The sequence below is a fragment of the Symphalangus syndactylus genome, chromosome 18, assembly GCF_028878055.3.
Source record: "Symphalangus syndactylus isolate Jambi chromosome 18, NHGRI_mSymSyn1-v2.1_pri, whole genome shotgun sequence".
NCBI lineage: Eukaryota > Metazoa > Chordata > Mammalia > Primates > Hylobatidae > Symphalangus > Symphalangus syndactylus.
The window spans coordinates 83,019,722-83,037,895 of NC_072440.2; the positions used below are offsets into that span (position 1 = coordinate 83,019,722).

General features: G+C 36.4%; 1 protein-coding gene across 6 annotated transcripts in view; it reads right to left on the reverse strand.

The window, feature by feature from the left end:
- Positions 1–18,174, reverse strand: part of CLIP4 (CAP-Gly domain containing linker protein family member 4) — an 86,002-nt gene that overhangs the window by 30,705 nt on the left and 37,123 nt on the right. For all 6 annotated transcript variants that reach the window (XM_063622755.1, XM_063622754.1, XM_063622756.1 and 3 more), the window contains 4 exons: positions 17,233–17,351; positions 9,135–9,371; positions 7,626–7,761; positions 295–438 (listed from right to left, as the gene is read on the reverse strand). In XM_063622755.1, the coding sequence (XP_063478825.1) occupies positions 295–438; positions 7,626–7,761; positions 9,135–9,371; positions 17,233–17,351 (636 nt within the window). The remainder of the gene's footprint in view (positions 1–294; positions 439–7,625; positions 7,762–9,134; positions 9,372–17,232; positions 17,352–18,174) is intronic.

Genomic DNA, 18,174 nt, shown 5'->3' on the forward strand with positions numbered 1-18,174 from the left:
GTTTTGTTCCATAAAAATTTGATGAAAGTATGAAATCTATCTTTGAGGATAGATTATGTGGGATAAAGGTATGGAGACAGTAAGGGGAAAAAAGGAAGGAACAAATCTGAAATACATTTGTTAGGAACTCAAGTCATTAAAATTGAGGTTTAAAAACACATAAGATGCAGGTTTTATTAAATTCAGGTTTCAGAGTTGGCTAACAAAAAAAAAGTAAAGCCATCTAAATATTAGAAATTCTACAAATAAAATTAAAATACTGAAGCAGATGGTTAGCTTTCTGGTTTGACCTACCAGTATTCACTTTTGACGTTACATGAGCTACGTCAATTTTCTGGGACCTGATGAGAGGTACAGCAGCTTTTGTAGAAGGAGTGTGTGCTATATTCTTCCTTCGACCTTTTGCTTTACTTATCTTTGAAAGAGGTGCAAAAATACCTAAAGGAGAATGCAGAATTTTAGTGTTAAACAATTAAAACATTTCAAATAATGGAACAAGTAAACTAATTAGTAACATAAATCTTTAATATAAACCTTTAGTGCTCACTGTATGTCCTATGATGAGAGGAAAAAAAATGTAAGACACAGTACTTACCCTCAAAGAGCTTACAATCTAGTTTTCAAGACTAACAACACATCAATAATGTAAGAACCACATTTCAGGTGTTAAGTGAAATTCAGGAGAAAGAGAAATGAGTAAAGGTAATATTAATAGTTTTCTATCATTTCTAAGCAACTGGCAAATAATAGTGAGCCACATAGCATAAAAATCTGTTCTTCCATGCCAACTTACATCTCCTTTGAAAGTTATATTTATCCCACATTATAGCTTTTTATGTCCCTGTCTTATCTCTCTTCCACACTAACACCTTTTAAAGACAAAATGTAAATGTTACTTAACACTGCATTCCCCCACTGTACCTAATTACAGTGTGTTACACATAGCAGGGATAAAATAAATCTTTCTGGCCATAAAATATAATCTTCCTAAAAGGCCTGGCCCTCAGGTCCTGACAATCAGAAACAATACAGTGTGCTTTGGGGAGGGGAGCGGCAGGGGCAGGGGGGTTGCCTATCTGCAGCTGCTGGGAGTACAAAATTCCACCAAAAAGGAGTTTATCCACACAATAAAATAACCAGTATAAGAAGTATGCACTGACATTAGAGATAGTGAATATAGACTATAAATACCAAAATAATCTGGCTAAGATATTTAAAAAGTGAAAATAAAGCCATAATATGTATATTACACTCTTTCTTTGAGTGTTTACAATCTAGCAAATATACATTATGACTAAAATGGAATATATTAAAAGCAACTTGTTTTAAAGCAGGGTAGAAATGCTCGAGACTCTATAAGAAGTGAGTGCTTTGTTAATAACTAAAAAGTACCAACTACACTACTTTTCTGCTAATCTTAAAATTATCTCCCACCTCAGAGTCCGTACTACTTTATCCTGATTTTCCTATCTTTTTTAAAACTTATTTACAATGTTCTCTCTTCTGTCTCCTACCTATGAGATTTTCCATAACTTTCTCTTCTTTCTCTGGATTATTTTCCTTCCCTAACACACACACACACACACACACACACACAAGCTCACTCTCTCTCTCTCAAGCTTGGTGATAATGATGACGATGATGATGATTACAACCAGCGTTGGCAAGGGTTTGACGAAAGAAATTATTTTATACTCTGGGATTGTAAATTTGTATGATCTTTTTAGAAAACAAAAATCTTGACCTAATCCACTTTATAGAATTTTAAAGAAATAATTACATGTAACGGTATGACAAAGGTTACAAGGTTTTATCTGTATACCAAAAGAAAAAAAATACATTTCAAGAGCTGACACAATTTCTAGTTTACTACAATGACACAATCACACTTCTGGAAATGAATCATGAGAAAATACTCTAAATAGGAGGAAAAGGTTGTATATCTGAATATGTCATCACTGTAATATTATTCATAAGTAGGAGAAAATATAATTGCCTGCCAATATGATGAATGAATTCACTATATCCATAAACCACTATATCATTATAACATTATAAGACAATAAAGATAATGTAGAAATATAGAAAAATATGAAAAGTAAATCAGGCCAGGCGCTGTGGCTCACACCTGTAATCTCAGGCCTTTAGGAGGCAGAGGCAAGCGGATCACCTGAGATCAGGAGTTCAAGACCAGCCTGGCCAACATGGTGAAACCCCATCTCTACTAAAAATACAAAACTTAGCCAGGCACAGTGGTGCATGCCTGTAATCCCAATCAGGAGACTGAGGCAGGAGAATCGCTTGAACCTGGGAGGCCACTGAACTCCAGCCTGGGCGACAGAGTAAGAGACTGTCTCAAAAAAATTAATTAATTAATTAATTAATTAAGTTATATATTTGATCACAGTATAACATTTGTGAAAAATTATATGTGTGAATACAGGCAGCAAGCAGGATTGGAAGAAACCTAAAATAAACATTTATAAGAGAAGTCAAGCTATGCAGTATTTTTCTAATTTGATTTGTATAATTAATGTCATAATAATGTTCAATAAATTATGTTTTTCTTCATCTCAGGGAAAACGTGTGGTTTTCTGAACAGCAGAAAGTGGCAGGGCCAAAACCTAGATCAGGGATCAGTCATTGAAGGACACTTTTCAGTATTAGTAAACCCTCTTACGATGATTAAAAGAGAAGGGCAGCCCTCTCCACCTTTTTGTACTTTCTCTTCCACTGGCCATAAAACGTTTCTCTTCTGAGTAAGCCCCATCATTTGGTGAACCTCACCCCTAACAAAGCAGGATGGGGTAAAAGGCTAAATTAATTGGAGTGGGGAGAGGAGAGACCACTGTAGGCAGCAGTGCTGGGTGGAATTGCCTAGGCTGTGGCATGTTGGCTTTCTCTTTCTTTCTTTTCTCCTTTGATTATATAAGAGCTATTTCAACTTATTACAGTGATCACACAGGCAAAAAGACAAAAATGAGAGAAAATGTACCTCTTTTACTGGAATAATGTTTATGATTACAAGTGAATAAGGTATTTTTATCAATATGAAGGCAACCCTGGCTGATATAACCTCTATCATGACTACTGACACCTTTACTTCACTATCAATAATAAATACATTTTCTAACAAAAAAATCTCACCAGGAAATTTCTGTAAGCTAAAGTATATTTGTGTATTAAATTAAATATTTAATTCTATGGCTTGAAAAGATTTCCATAGTATATAAAACCTTATCTATATAGTTTTCATTCTTCTTATTTTTTTTTTTTATTAACCAAAGCATTTCAGAGAACCAAAACGAAATGTAAAGCAATGACTGGATGCATAGAATATGGGTGGCCTCTATTACTCAGTTACTCAGGCTAATCGAAGTATTGATAGGATTTTTCTCAAATCTCAACATGTAACTGTAAGGCTTAACTAAAAACAAACACATGATGAAGAATTATTTGGAAAGACAAAAATAACAAATTTCCAGATAAACATGGCCCACTGAACATAAGTTTAACTCCAATTCTTCTTCCCCAACCCCCACTAAAATATCGGTAAGGAATAAACATGGTATGAACTCTAAAGAAAAAAAAAAAAGGAGAAAAAATACTAAACACTTCCAAGAAGGAGGAAAGGTCCAAAAACAGAAGATGGAAAAACCTCTACCTACTTTTTGTTTTTCGTTTTTCATTTTATACTAAATAATCTGTACAACAATACTTTGAAACTTCTGAACAGCAACACTGGAACTCAGGATGGTAGTTGGTAAACTGTGGCCCAACAGCCATATCCTGGCTACTGCCTGTTTGTTGGTCAAGTTTTATTGAAACGTAGCCACATCCATTTGCTTACACACTGCCTGTGGCTGCCTGTTTACTACAACAGCAAAGCTGAGTAGCAGGTGCAACAGAGAATGCACAGCCCACAAAGCCTAAAACATTTACCATGTGGCCCCTTACAGAAAAAGTCTGTCCAACTCTACCTAAGACAATAGAGTATCTCCTTAAATATACTGAGAGAATATGAAATTCAACCTAACATTCCTTATCTCAAATTATCACATAAAGTCTGAGGGGAGAAATCAACATGTATTTAGAATAGAAGGTCTCAACACATTTACTTCTCATGAGTCCTTTGTCAGAAAGCTACTGAAGGACAGCCTATACCAAAAACAAGTCAACCAAGAAACTGCTACATTGGGTTTCATATTCTCTCAGTATATTTAAGGTAATACTCTACTGTCTCACGTAGAGCACTAAATCTTTCTCTTCATGGTACGAACTCACTAGATGTCTCGAACTGGAAAAATCAAGGGAGATTCATGTAAATATATTAGTTATGAATACAGACATTAATATCAGATGATACAGCTAAAAGAGTTGAAAAAGTTCTTCCTTCTAAGAAGCAGGATTCCAGGGCGGAGAAAAACAAGCTAAGAGCGAGTTTTGTAATAAGCCTAACCATACAATCTGTCTTTAGTAAACTAAGTATATGTATTCACTTTGGTAATTATTAAAAGACATAAAAACAGTAATACCACCAAGTATTAAAACTTATCATTTTCTACAGTTAAAAAATCTAATATGTATGAGAGTTAACAGATCAATAGAACAAAACAAGCCTGAAATATGCCATAGCATTGATAAGAACTTAATCTATAATAAAAGCAGCACAACAAGCCAAAGGGAAAAGATGATAGATTTAGAAAGAGAGAAAACCATCGTTGAGAAATTCCTTGGCTTCTGATTAGCCAGGGGATTCCCCAACTCCCCTCCCCTCCACCTTACGTAGCTTAGCCATGACCTGGGGCTCCCAGGACTGTCAAGGGCTATGCCCATTTTCACACAATCGAACACATGACCCCTGCCCCACAACTTGCCTTTAAGCACATATAACGGGACAGAGGCAGGGTCCTGGGGGTATCCAGCTTTGTGCCAATCAAGCACGCCTCTCCTTGGGACAATGGGAGTTTGAGAGTCCCCATGCGTTCTGCTGGCAATCTAAATGATTCCCATAATTCTGATTTACCTCTGCCCTATGTATTGCTAAAGGCTTCTGATCCTGCCCTCAGACTGCTTGACAGGTGGCAAAGTAATCTATCGGAGGAAAATTAAAATTAAATTCTTAACCTCAAACTACTAACCAAATAAATTCCAAATGGATTACATAATTAAGTATAAAAATTAAAACATTTACATTACAGCTAGACAGGAGGAATAAGTTCTAGTGTTCTGCAGCACTGCAGGGTGAAGATGGTTAACAACAATTTATTGTATATGTTCAGAAAGCTAAAAGAGAGGATTTTGAATGTTCTCAACACAAATGATAAATATTTGAGGTGATGGATATCCTAATTAACCTGATTTAATCATTACAGCTTACATTACACAGAAATATCACTCTGTACCCCATAAATAGGTACAATTATTACGTGTCAACTAAAAATAAAAGGAAAAAATATAAATATTTAAAGAATATAAAATGTATAACTAATCCTTAGATTAAGAAGAATTATCAAAGCATAAAAGCAATATAAGAATTTATAAAAGAAAAGTCTTAAAGCCATAAAACTACATGTCCAAAAAGCATTGCAAATGAGGTTCAAAGGCAAATGACAAGCTGGACAAAATATCCATAATAAATAAAGCTTAATATCGTAAGTATGTATTTTAAAACTCATCCTTTTTTTTTAAAAAAGACACACTAATATCCCAATTTTTACTGGGAAAATAATACAAACAGGCAATTGCCAAGAAACATAAAAAATACCTACACTACAACAAAACACTTTAACAAGTGTTCTATTTCACCGCAATAAGAGAAATACCAATTAAAATACAGAAATTTTCATCCATCAAATTGGAAAAAATTAAAGGAAATGGAGCTATTCAAAGTCATATTTTCAAACAACATGTAAAGATTTGGAGAAATTATACTAGGATATTAAATAAAAATGCAGAATTTTTATTTTCCTCATTTTCAAATATTATACAATGAGCATTTTTATAAACAAACAAAAAAAGTTTTAATAGACCAAAAAAATGAGATTCCATCCTAAGTGTGTGATGAAAGGAAACTAGTAATTTTGATAAATGCATGATAGCCAGCAGCTCTCATCTGTTGAGTGCTTACAGGGAATCATGCACTGTTCTAGGTGCTTTATACTTTTACCAACACATTTAATTCTTGCACTAGTCCCTATGATAGTGTCATCCCTATTTCACAGAAGACAAACTGAGGCACAAGAAGAGAAAGAGAGTCACATAGCTGGTAAGTAAAGAAATCGATTCACACACAAGCAGTCAGACTCCAAAGTCCATCTCCTTCATCATCATCATACCACACCACCTCACCATCAGACCACAAGATGAATATACACAATCGTGGAAAATAATGTTCTAGAAGAATATTTCATTTCAAGGAAAAATATTCACAACATGGCAAGTGACTACAAAATCAAATTGAAATCAATAGACAGGATAGGTGTGTGTGAGAGAAAGAATAAATTTACCTAAACATGTCAGAAAGAATTTACTTAAATATTTGTCAGAATTTACTTAAACATTTGTCGGAAAGAAACCTCGCAGAGATTCAAAGAAACCTCAGGAATGCGGTCATAAAGTTGGCCTTGCTTGATTTTTCCAGTTTTCCAAGTTCTTCATGACCTCCAGAGCTCTGTACTTCCTTGATAACCACGTCCCTCCCTTGGCCACGACATTACTGGGTCAGGATTTGAGGGAGGTCTTGGGCATGCCCCTGGTCAGAGGCCTTCTCCCAATCAGTATACTGCTGGCAGCAAGAATCAAGGGCAGCCCAACAGCTCACAGCCTACTAATGAAAATACCCCTCTCATCACTGTCTCCCCACTAAAAGCCACCCAAGAGACCAGTCCCAAGAAAGACACTTTCCCAAAAACATCATTGAGACAATCCCATCAGACGCCCTCTTCACCAGTCACTACCAGACACCCTCCTAAACCTTTCCATCATGGCCTCTGAAATTCATGGTTGGCCAGGCACGGTGGCTCATGCCTGTAATCCCAGCACTTTGGGAGGCCAAGGTGGGCAGATCACCTGAGGTCAGGAGGTCGAGACCAGCCTGGCCAACATGGTGAAACCCCGTCTCTACTGAAAATACAACAATTATCCAGCATGGTGGCAAATGCCTATAATCCCAACTACTCATGAGGCTGAGACAGGAGAATTGCTTGAACCTGGGAGGCAGAGGTTGCAGTGAGCCGAGATCGAGCCACTGCACTCTAGCCTGGGCAACAGAGCGAGACGCCGTCTCAAAAAAATAAATAAAATAACATAGTGGAAAGCTGCGCCTGATCTAATGCAAGGCTAACTCATACTGAAATCCATTTCCCTTTCAAGTTTTTCAGGACTTTCCTCCTGTAAGTGTCCGCTTTCTCTCCTGCAACCACCATTTCTCCCTCTCACGTGACATCACCTCTCATCAGTGTAAATAAATATAACTATCTCCTATCTTTAAAAAGTCCTCCCTACATCCACATGCCCCTCATTTATCACACAATCAGGAGAAAAGTTTTATTTAACAACTGTAAAAGACTAAAACTTGATTATTTTTAATTAATTCTTACTGAGTTAAATAATATCAACCTTACCATACTTGGGGGCACATTTAAAGTACTGGACTTTTCCAACACTTCCATTATTTTTTCCTTCTGGTTCATCCAGTTCAATGCCAGCCCACTGTCCACTTGCAAATTCAGTTGTTCCACAAAATCTTAATGTACCAACCTAAAGAAAATATAAATCAGAATAACTTTGGGGAATTATTAGTAATTCCAAGGGTCCTACTCTTGCAACTTTACTTCACCATGGAAGTTTTTAAAAATTCACTCTCTCAAAGTGAATTTTAAAAAATTCGCTCTCTCAACATTACGTTTTTATCCTTGGTAATGTTCCTTGCAGCAAGGAACATTACCAAGGATAAAAAGGAACATTAGATAATAATAAGGGAGTCAATTTCCAAGAAGACGTAAGAATCCTAATTAGCTGGATAGTAGCACATGCCTGTAGTTCCAGCTACTCCAGGGGCTGAGGCAGGAGGGTCGCTTGAGCCCAGGAGTTTGGGGCTACAGTGACCTATGACTGTGCCACTGCACTCCAGCCTGGGCAGCAAAGTGAGACTCTTCTCAAAAAAAAAAAAAAAAAAAAAAAAAAAAAAAAAATTGGGATGTAACTATGTTGGGAAATTCAATATCCAAGCAGGAATTCCTGTTCCATTCTCTATACCAAGCTCCCTATTAACCTCAATATTAAGAAAAAACTGGGGGTCGGGGGCTAGGGGAGGGATAGCACTAGGAGAAATACCTAATGTAGACAATGGGTTGATGGGTGCAGCAAACCAGCATGGCACGTGTATGCCTATGTAATAAACCTGCATGTTCTGCATAGGTATCCCAGAACTTAAAAGTATAATAAAACAATTAATTTGTTTAAAAAAGAAAAAAACAAGAAAACCTCCCATATATTTTTAAAAAGCAACTGGCAATAAATGAATGCAATATGGAAACAAAAGCTTGGGAGGAAAAAAGGTGTCTGGATGATGGGAGTAGGAGGAGTCCTCTTTTCCGCATAAATCCTTATCACCAGGTTACATAATATCTCAGACTGCCCTATTTGTGGGAACCCAAAGACAAACACCCACGAACAGCAAGGGTTTCCTGTGCTCCATTTCTATGGAGGAGCAGCGGTCGGAGATGTACCACGGGGGACAAACACCTACGAACAGCAAGGGTCTCCTGTGCTCCATTTCTATGGAGAAGCAGCAATCAGAGAAGCACCACTGGGGAAAGAGGGGACTGCAAAGAAAATCCTCCACCCTACATCATCCCTCAGCTCATGCCTCTACATTCACTCAAGAGTTCCACTCCACTCTTTATTCAAATAAAGATGTCTTCTTTATTAAGTTCAAGTAGTTTATATTCTTAAAGCATAACTTAACAGTAAATTCGTATCTAAGTTTTACATTTTCCATTAAGCATCTTTCTACCTACATGTTGAACCTTTTTTAAAAACTCAAAACTCTGACCATACTGTCTGTGTCCTTGAACATAGGTCATGGACATAACGACCTTGGCTTCAGAGATTGCAGTTACTTACTATACCTTCTGTCCTGCAATAACAACACGATCCCCCAACTTCAGGCCAAGTGACGTAAGCATTGCCTTGCCAGTGACATGATCATAATTTGGGAGCATGGCCTTTGAGATGTTACATGACAGAGGCACTGCATCTAGAAGCATCTGCTTGATTTCCTTAGCAGTGGCTGCAGCATCAGCCATCTCTAATGGCATATCTACTGGGTCTGGAACAACATCAGCAGGGATCTGTCCTTTGTCATTCTACAAATAAAGATAAGAGAAAAATGTTGAACTCTTATTTACTTAAAGTACTAGAAAGTCATATAAAATTTCTGTTGGAGGGCCTTTTGGCCGGAACCGGCATCTTCCAGTAATTCGCCAAAATGACGATCACAAAGAGAAAGAGGAGAGGCACCCGATATATGTTCTCTAGGCCTTTTAGAAAACATGGAGTTGTTCCTTTGGCCACGTATACGCGAATCTATAAGAAAGGTGATATTGTAGACATCAAGGGAATGGGTACTGTTCAAAAAGGAATGCCCCACAAGTGTTACCCAGCATGCTGTTGGCATTGTTGTAAACAAACAAGTTAAGGGCAAGATTCTTGCCAAGAGAATTAATGTGCATACTGAGCACATTAAGCACTCTAAGAGCCGAGATAGCTTCCTGAAACGTATGAAGGAAAATGACCAGAAAAAGAAAGAAGCCAAAGAGAAAGGTACCTGGGTTCAACTGAAGCACCAGCCTGCTCCACCCAGAGAAGCACACTTTGTGAGAACCAATGGGAAGGAGCCTGAGCTGCTGGAACCTATTCCCTACGAATTCATGGCATAATAGGTGTTAAAAAATAAATAAATAAATAAAAGACCTCTGGGCTGTAAAAGTTTTTCTTCATTGAGTAGAAGTGTGGTGTCCTCTCCCGCAAAGAAATACTTAAAGTAAAAAAAAAAAAAAAAAAATTCTGTTGGAGGAATTTTACATTAAATTCATTCATCATTTGTTTATTCAAAAACATTTCCTGAGCACCTACAATATGCAGGCACCATCCTAGGTGCTAAAGATCCTGCAGTGAAAAAAACAGAAGCCCTGCCCTCAAGGAACATTACATTCTGGTGGGAGAGACAGACCGCACAACATTAAACAAGTAAATTATATGTGGCATAATAAACAGTCATAAGTGGCCCAGAGGAGAAAAAAAAAAAAGCAGGGAAGGGGAATAGGAAATGTGGAGACAGAGATGGTTGTAGGGGAGGCTCTTCAGATTAAGTGGTCAAGGAGACCTCACTAATGAGATGCATCTCCACAGAGATCCAAAGCAGACCAGGGAGGAGCTGTGCAGGTTCTCTGGCAGGGAAAAGCACTTGCATCCATGTAGGGAGCGGTGCTCAGGTCCTAAGCGGAGAGCATCCTGCCCATACAGGCATGAGAAAGCAAGCTTGAAAACAAAAGTCACAGGACTGACTGGCTTCCCAGCCCCAGATCCACGTTTCCAGAGCTGCCCTCTTGGCTCTGTGACCTCAGCCCCCTGCCCATTCATGGGGTAACTCAGATTTCAAAACTAGAAACTATGGTTTTGATACTTCTAAAACCCGGGCTATAATCAAGAAAAAAGCTCTGTTTTCACTACGACGGAAAGACTGTAACCTGGGATTTATCCTGTGACAAGATAAAATGGCCAGTGACAACCCCACGGTCATTTGCATGGTATATGTATCATCAAAGCTCTATCATATGAATTATCTGTCATCTTACATTCCCTAACCAAAAACCTTAGACTTCATGAGAAATAATCTAGATTGTAATCTTCTCTTAATATAAAGAATAAAGATACTTCTGTTAACTGAGAAACTTTTTTCCCTTTCTTCATTGATACAATCTTCTTCAAATGATCCACATGGAAAAATTAATGAGGCTTTTAGAACACACTTAGTTTGCAATTGCTTCGCATTTTTTTGCTTTAAAATTCAAGTCAGGTTGGTCCTTAGTAAAAGTATGGCAAGAAGATACGTTATTAGATTTCTGGGATGGTAATGGACTCTTTTAATCCCAAATTTCAAGAAAACATACAAAATACAATAAAGATATGTGTTACACTAATGTATACTCTAAAAACAGAGAGAGAAAAATAGGGAAACATAAAAATTTTAAAAATACACCCAGGCTGATAAGTTGTAAGCTACGCTTACAGTGAATATTTTACTTTGAACTTTTGTTATATCCTCTCTTTTTGGAGCCTGTCACACACTTCTGTTAATTCCCATACAATTCAAGAATCAAAACTTCTGTAAAAAAAAAAAAAAAAAAAAAAAAAAAAAACTAAATAATAGTAAGAATAATAAAATAACAATGATGATATCTTCCTAACCCAAGAAGGCTTATTCATGATCAATTGTGGAATTCCACTTTCTTCTAAAGTGGTGGCATACCACCAGACTGGGCCTATAAAAGATGATTAAGGGAGTTCTACACATGGAAACAAAAGAATAAAACTTGCTACCACAAAAGCATACATAAGCACATAGTCTATGTTCTTCATAAAGCAACTACACGATTGAGACTAGGAAGCAACTAGCTAACAACACAACAGGAACAAAACTTCACATATCAATATTAACCCTGAGAAAAGGTTAATAAAAGATGATTAAGAGAGTTCTAAACATGGAAACAAAAAAATAATACTTGCTGTCACAAAACAATACATAAGCACATAGTCTATAGACTCCATAAAAGCAACCACGCAATCAAGACTACAAAGCAACTAGCTAACAACACGACAACAGGAGCTCAACTTCACATATCAATATTAACCCTGAACATAAACAGCCTAAACACAGCACTCAAAAGACATAGAGTGGCAAATTGGATTCAAAAAAAAAAAAAAAAAAAAAAAGACTCGTCTTTCTGCTGTCTTCAACATGCCTATTGCACACGTAATGACATCCATAGGCTCAAAGTAAAAGGCTGGAGAAAGACCTATCATGCAAATGGAAAAAAAGGAGCAGATGATCACTATTAAACATACTTTAAGCCAACAACAGTCAAGAGGGACAAAGTAGGGCATTACGTAATGATAAAGGGTTCAATTCAACAAGAAGACTTAACTATCCTAAATATACACACACCCAACATTGGAGCACCCCAATTTATAAAACAATTACTACTAGACTTACAAAAAGATGTAGATAGTCACACAATAATAGTGGGTGACTTCAACACCCCACTGAAAGCATTAGACAGATCATCAAGTCAGAAAACTAACAAAGAAATTTTGGACTTAATACAGCACTTGACCAATTAGACTTAATGGGCATCTAAAGAATACTCCACCCAACCACAGAATATAAATGCTATTCTCATTTGCACATGGAACATACTCAAAGATGGACCATGGTCATAAAGCAAGTCTCAACAAATTCAAAAAATCAAAATCACACCAAGAATCTCTTGGACCACAGTGGAATAAAAATATAAATCAATACCAAGAAGAGCTCTCAAAACCACACAAATACATGCAAACTAGAAAACTTGCTCCAGAATGACTTTTGGGCAAAGAATGAAATTAAGGCAGAATTCAAAAAAAATTCTTTGAAACAAATGAAAATAGAGACACAATATACCAAAACCTCTGGGATGTAGCAAAAGCAGTGTTAAGAGGAAAGTACAAAATGCTGTATCAAGAAGATAGGGAGGTCTCAACACCTAACACTAAGGGAACTAGAAAAATAAGAACAAACTAAACCCAAAGCTAGTTGAAGAAATAACTAAAATTGGAGTACAACTAAATGAAACTGAAACCAAAAAAGGCATTCAAAGGATCAGCAAAATGAAAAGGTGGTTCTTTGAAACAATAAGATTGACAAGACTGCTAGCTAGATTAACAAAGAAAAAAGAAAGAGAAGATCCAAATAAGCACAACTGGAAATGATAAATATGACATTACAACAATCCCACAGAAATGCAAAAGATCCTCAGCAACTACTGTGAATACCTCTATTCACACAAACTAGAAAATCTAGAGGAAATCTAGAAAATCTAGGAATCTAAACTCCTAGAAACACACAACCTTCCAAGAACCAGGAAGAAAGTGAAATCCTGAACATACCAATAATTAGTTAAAAAATTGAATCAGTAATAAAAAACCTACCACCCAGAAAAAGCCCTGGACCAAATGGATTCACGGCCAAATTCTACCAAATGTACGAGGAGGAGCTGATAACAATCCTACCAAAATGATATGAAAAAACCAAGGAGGAGGGATTTCTTCCTAATTAATTCTATGAAAGCAGTATCATCTTGATACCAAAATCTGGCAAAGACACAACAAAAAAGAAAACTACAGGCCAATATCCCTGATAAACACAGACACGGAAATCCTCAAGTTACTAGCAAACCAAATTCAGCAGCATACCAAAAAGATAATTCACCATGATCAAGTCATGCAAGGAGGTTCAACATATGCAAGTCAATAAACGTGATTCACCACATAAACAAAATTAAAAACTGTATGATCATCTCAATACACACAGAAAAAGCAATCAATAAATTCCAATACCCCTTCATGATAAAAAAAACCTTCAAGAAATTAGGGATTGAAGGAACGTATCTCAAAATAATAAGAGCCATCTATGAAAAACCCACAGCCAACATCATACTGAGTGGGCAAGTTGGAAACATTCCTCCTGAGAATTGGAACAAAACAAGAATGTCCACTCTCACTATGCCTGTTCAACATAGTACTGGAAGTCCTAGCCAGAGTAATCAGGCAAGAAAAAGAAATATAAGGCATCCAAATAGGAAAAGAGGAAGTCAAATTATCTCTCTTCACCAACAATATGGTTCTATATGTAGAAAATTCTAAAGGTTCTGCCAAAAAAAACTCCTAGACCTGATAAACAACTTCAGTAAAGTTTCAGGACATAAAATCAATATACAAAAGTCAGTAGCATTTCTATACACCAATAACACTCAGGCTGAGAACAAAATCAAGAACATAATCCCATTTACAATAGCCACAAAATAATAATAAAAATACCAAGGAATACATCTAACCAAGGAGATGGAAGATCTCTACAATAACTATGAAACACTGCTGAAAGAACACAAACAAATGGAAAAACACTCCATGCTCATGGACTGGAGGAATCAGTATCATTAAAATGTCCACATTGCCCAAAGCAATTGACAGTTTCAACACTCTTCCTATCAAATTTCCAACATCGTTTTTCACAGGATTAGAAAAAACTGTTCTAAAATTCATATGGAGCCAAAAAAAAAAAGAGCCCAAATAGCCAAAGCAATCCTAAGCAGAAAGAACAAAAGCCAGAGGCATCACATTACCTGACTTAAAATTATACTACAAGACTACAGTAATCAAAACAGCATGATATTGCTACAAAAATAGACATATAGACCAATGAAACAGAATAGAGACCCCTGAAATAAAGCCACACACAACCAACTGATCTTTGACAAAGCTGACAAAAATAAACAGTAGGGAAAGGACACTCTACTGATAAATGGTGCTGGGATAACTGGCTAACCAGATGCAGAACAATGAAACTGGACCCCCACTACTCACTATATACAAAAATTAACTCAAGATGGATTTAAAACTTAAATGTAAGACCTCGAACTACAAAAATCCTAGACGAAAATCTAGGAAATACTCTTCTAGGCATTGGCTTAGGCAAAGAATTTGCGACTAAGTCCTCAAAAGCAAAGGCAACAAAACCAAAAATTGTCAAACAGGACCTCATTAAACTAAAGAGCTTCTGCACAGCAAAAGAAACTATCAACAGAGTAAACAGACAACCTACAGAATGGGTAAAAATAAAAACTATGCATCCAACAAAGGACTAATATGCAGAATCTATAAGGAATGTAAACAAATCAACAAGAAAAAAAATCCCATTAAAAAGTGGCAAAGAACATGAACAGGCACTTCTCAAAAGAAGACATACAAGCAACCAACAAATATAAAAAATGCTCAACATCACTAATCATCAGAGAAATGCTAATCAACACCACAATGCGAGACTATCTCACACCAGTCAGAATGGCCATTATTAAAAAGTCAAAAAATAACATGTTGGTGAGGTTGTGGAGAAAAGGAACATTTATACACTATTAGTGGGAATGTAAATTGGTTCAGCCCCTGTGGAAAGCAATGTGGAGATTTCTCAAAAAACTAAAAACAGAATTACCATTTGACCTAGCAATCTCATTACTGTACACACCCAAAGGAAAATAAATTATTTTACCAAAAAAACACTGCACTCATGTTTTTCACAGCATGATTCATAATAGCAAAGACGTGGAATCAACCTAGGTGCTCATCAATAGTGGACTGGATAAAGAAAATGCAGTACATATACAGCATACTACAGTCATTTAAAAAATGAAATCGTGCCCTTTGCAACAACGTGGATGCAACTAGAGGCCACTATCCTAAGAAAATTAATGCAGAAACAGAAAACCAAATAATGCATGTTCTCACTTATTAGTGGGAGCTGAACACTGGGTACACACAGACATAAAGATGGGAACAACAGACACTGGGACCCCTAAAGACGGGAGGGAGTGTGGGAGAGAAGGAGGTGGGGAAGGGCCAGGGCAAGGGTTGAAAAACTACCTATTGGGTACTATGTTCACTGTTTGGGTGACGGCATCAACAGAAGCCCAAACCTCAGCACCAGGCAATACAACCTATTTCACAAACCTGTACATATATTCCCTGAATCTAACATTTAAAATAAAAATTAAAAAACAAGATGGTGGCTATCAAAGTACGGTCTGAGAGCTACTGCTGACCCACATGTTTACTTTTTTTTTTAAGTAGTTATTTTCAAAATATGGCAACCTATTAATCTGTTTCTGGCCTAAATTGGTAATTTAGCTCAATAACATATCTCATGACATCCTAACAAATTCAGAACATTGTCCCCACTAATGGCGCTCTGTCAACAGCTGTACCAACAAAAGCAAACGCATCCTCTTCACATTCCAGCTGGACTGAATGATCATCTCCTAGGCTTCTTGCATGCCACTCTCTCTGCCTAAAATGCTTTCCTCACCTCCCTTCAGTATCTGGTTAATTTCTGCCTTTGTAAGCACTTGATTTAGATGTCATCCCCTGTTGAAGCCTTGGGAAGATGACCCCATGGCCCTCTGCCACCCCCGCCCCATCGTGTCACACTGAATTAGCACACTACAGTAAAACTGACTGCTTCCCTGTCCCACCTCCCCTCTGCAAGACATTCTTTTTGAGGGCAAGGGCTTTATCTACATTATTGTAGTATTCTCCCAGTGCCCAATAACAAATATAGTCAGAAGGGAGGGAAGGAGGGAGAGAAGAAATTAAAAGTTGGGGAGTAATCAAGGGAGTTAAACAGAAAGAAAAATGGCAAAGTAGTAGGAAAAATGGGAAAAATAGGAAAGGGAAGGGAAGACAGGTGTTTTCGAATACTGCACACTATCTGCCGCTCACACACACCACTTCAAGGGAAAGTATAACATGATTAAGAATACCTGCCAGAGTGAGTTATTGTTATTAATATAAAGAAAGTGAAAACAGAACACTTTCTGAAAAAAAAAAACAACAAATGATCTGAAGACTATGAAATTCAATCCTGTGTAACTCTGTAAATTAGTGACATTTTACTATTAAAAAATACACTTTTCCTTTAAACATTTCATTTTCAAAGGCTTACTTCATCCTTAAATGGGTATTTAACTTTCTGAAATGAATTTTCTTTCCAAAAAAATTTAGAATGATTTAACAGAAAAATATAACTGTAATACATGTATTTGTACTTAACAGCTGAATTTTCATAAATGCATCAAACTCCTAAATGAAAGATACTTAAAGATTATGACACTTAAAGGAAGACTTTACTTTCCTGAATGAGACTTATCAATATAAAAGGAAATTTATCATTATGCCTTAAATTTATTTACAATAAAGATCATCATCACTCTTTACATGTGGCACAAAGATGTAAATTACTTGCTCATGTAAGAGTTCTTCTATTAATAACAACATTCAGATTCAACACTTTACCAGAAAGCAGGATAAGACTTCTTAATTCTTTTAATATTTTTCACTTTTAATTTAACCTCTTACCCTAAATGCAGGATTTGCTCCCTGCTCCAAGAGGCACTTCACAGAACCTGCACACAAGTTGTATGCTGCAATATGCAAAGCTGTTCCAAAATTAAAATCACTGCAAGTGGCATCCACATCTGCAATTAAACATCACAAGTATATTAACTAAAAGTTTAAACTTAGCTATCATAATTTAAAAGAAGACAAGGCTTTGGGAGGAGGGACTTTTATCGCTTATAAGACTTAAATCAACCCACTAGAGGCATGATTTCACAATAGAACAAAATCTTTATATTACAATCTAGTTAAAATAAGCAGTTGATTATTAGTACAATAAAATTCATTATAAGATGGAGTGATATTATCCTGGATTTTCGAACTACAACATATTTTAAAACAATTAATGGCAATAATTCATATTTGTAAAAGTAACAGCTTATCACAATCTCCCATTAAGTCTGTTGCATATTTGCCACGACAACTACAGTGAGGTAGAGTAGTAGAGTTTAGGTCAGGGGTCAGCAACCTATGACTTAGAGGCCAAATCCAGCCCACCTGTTTTTATAAAGTTTTATTAGAACACAGGCACACTCATTCATTTACATATCCTCTGTGGCTACTTCCATGCTACAACTATGGAACTGAGTAGTTTCATCAGAGACCATATGGTCCAAAAAGTCTAAAGTATTTACTAGCTGGCCCTTTACAGAAAAAAAATGGCCAATAACTGGTAGGTAAAACAAAGCAGAATTTTCAAAGTAGTTAAAGTCTAATTAAGCATAGAAATGCTTACCTATAAATTGATTCATAATACTCTACTGAACAAATGAATTTGAATTTCATAATGAGAAAAGTAATCTTGCAACTCTAAAGACATTTTAATAACTTTTAACATAGCATCATATGTTATACTTAAATACAGGAAATCCTCCAGATTTGGGAATCCCATCTTGAGTATTT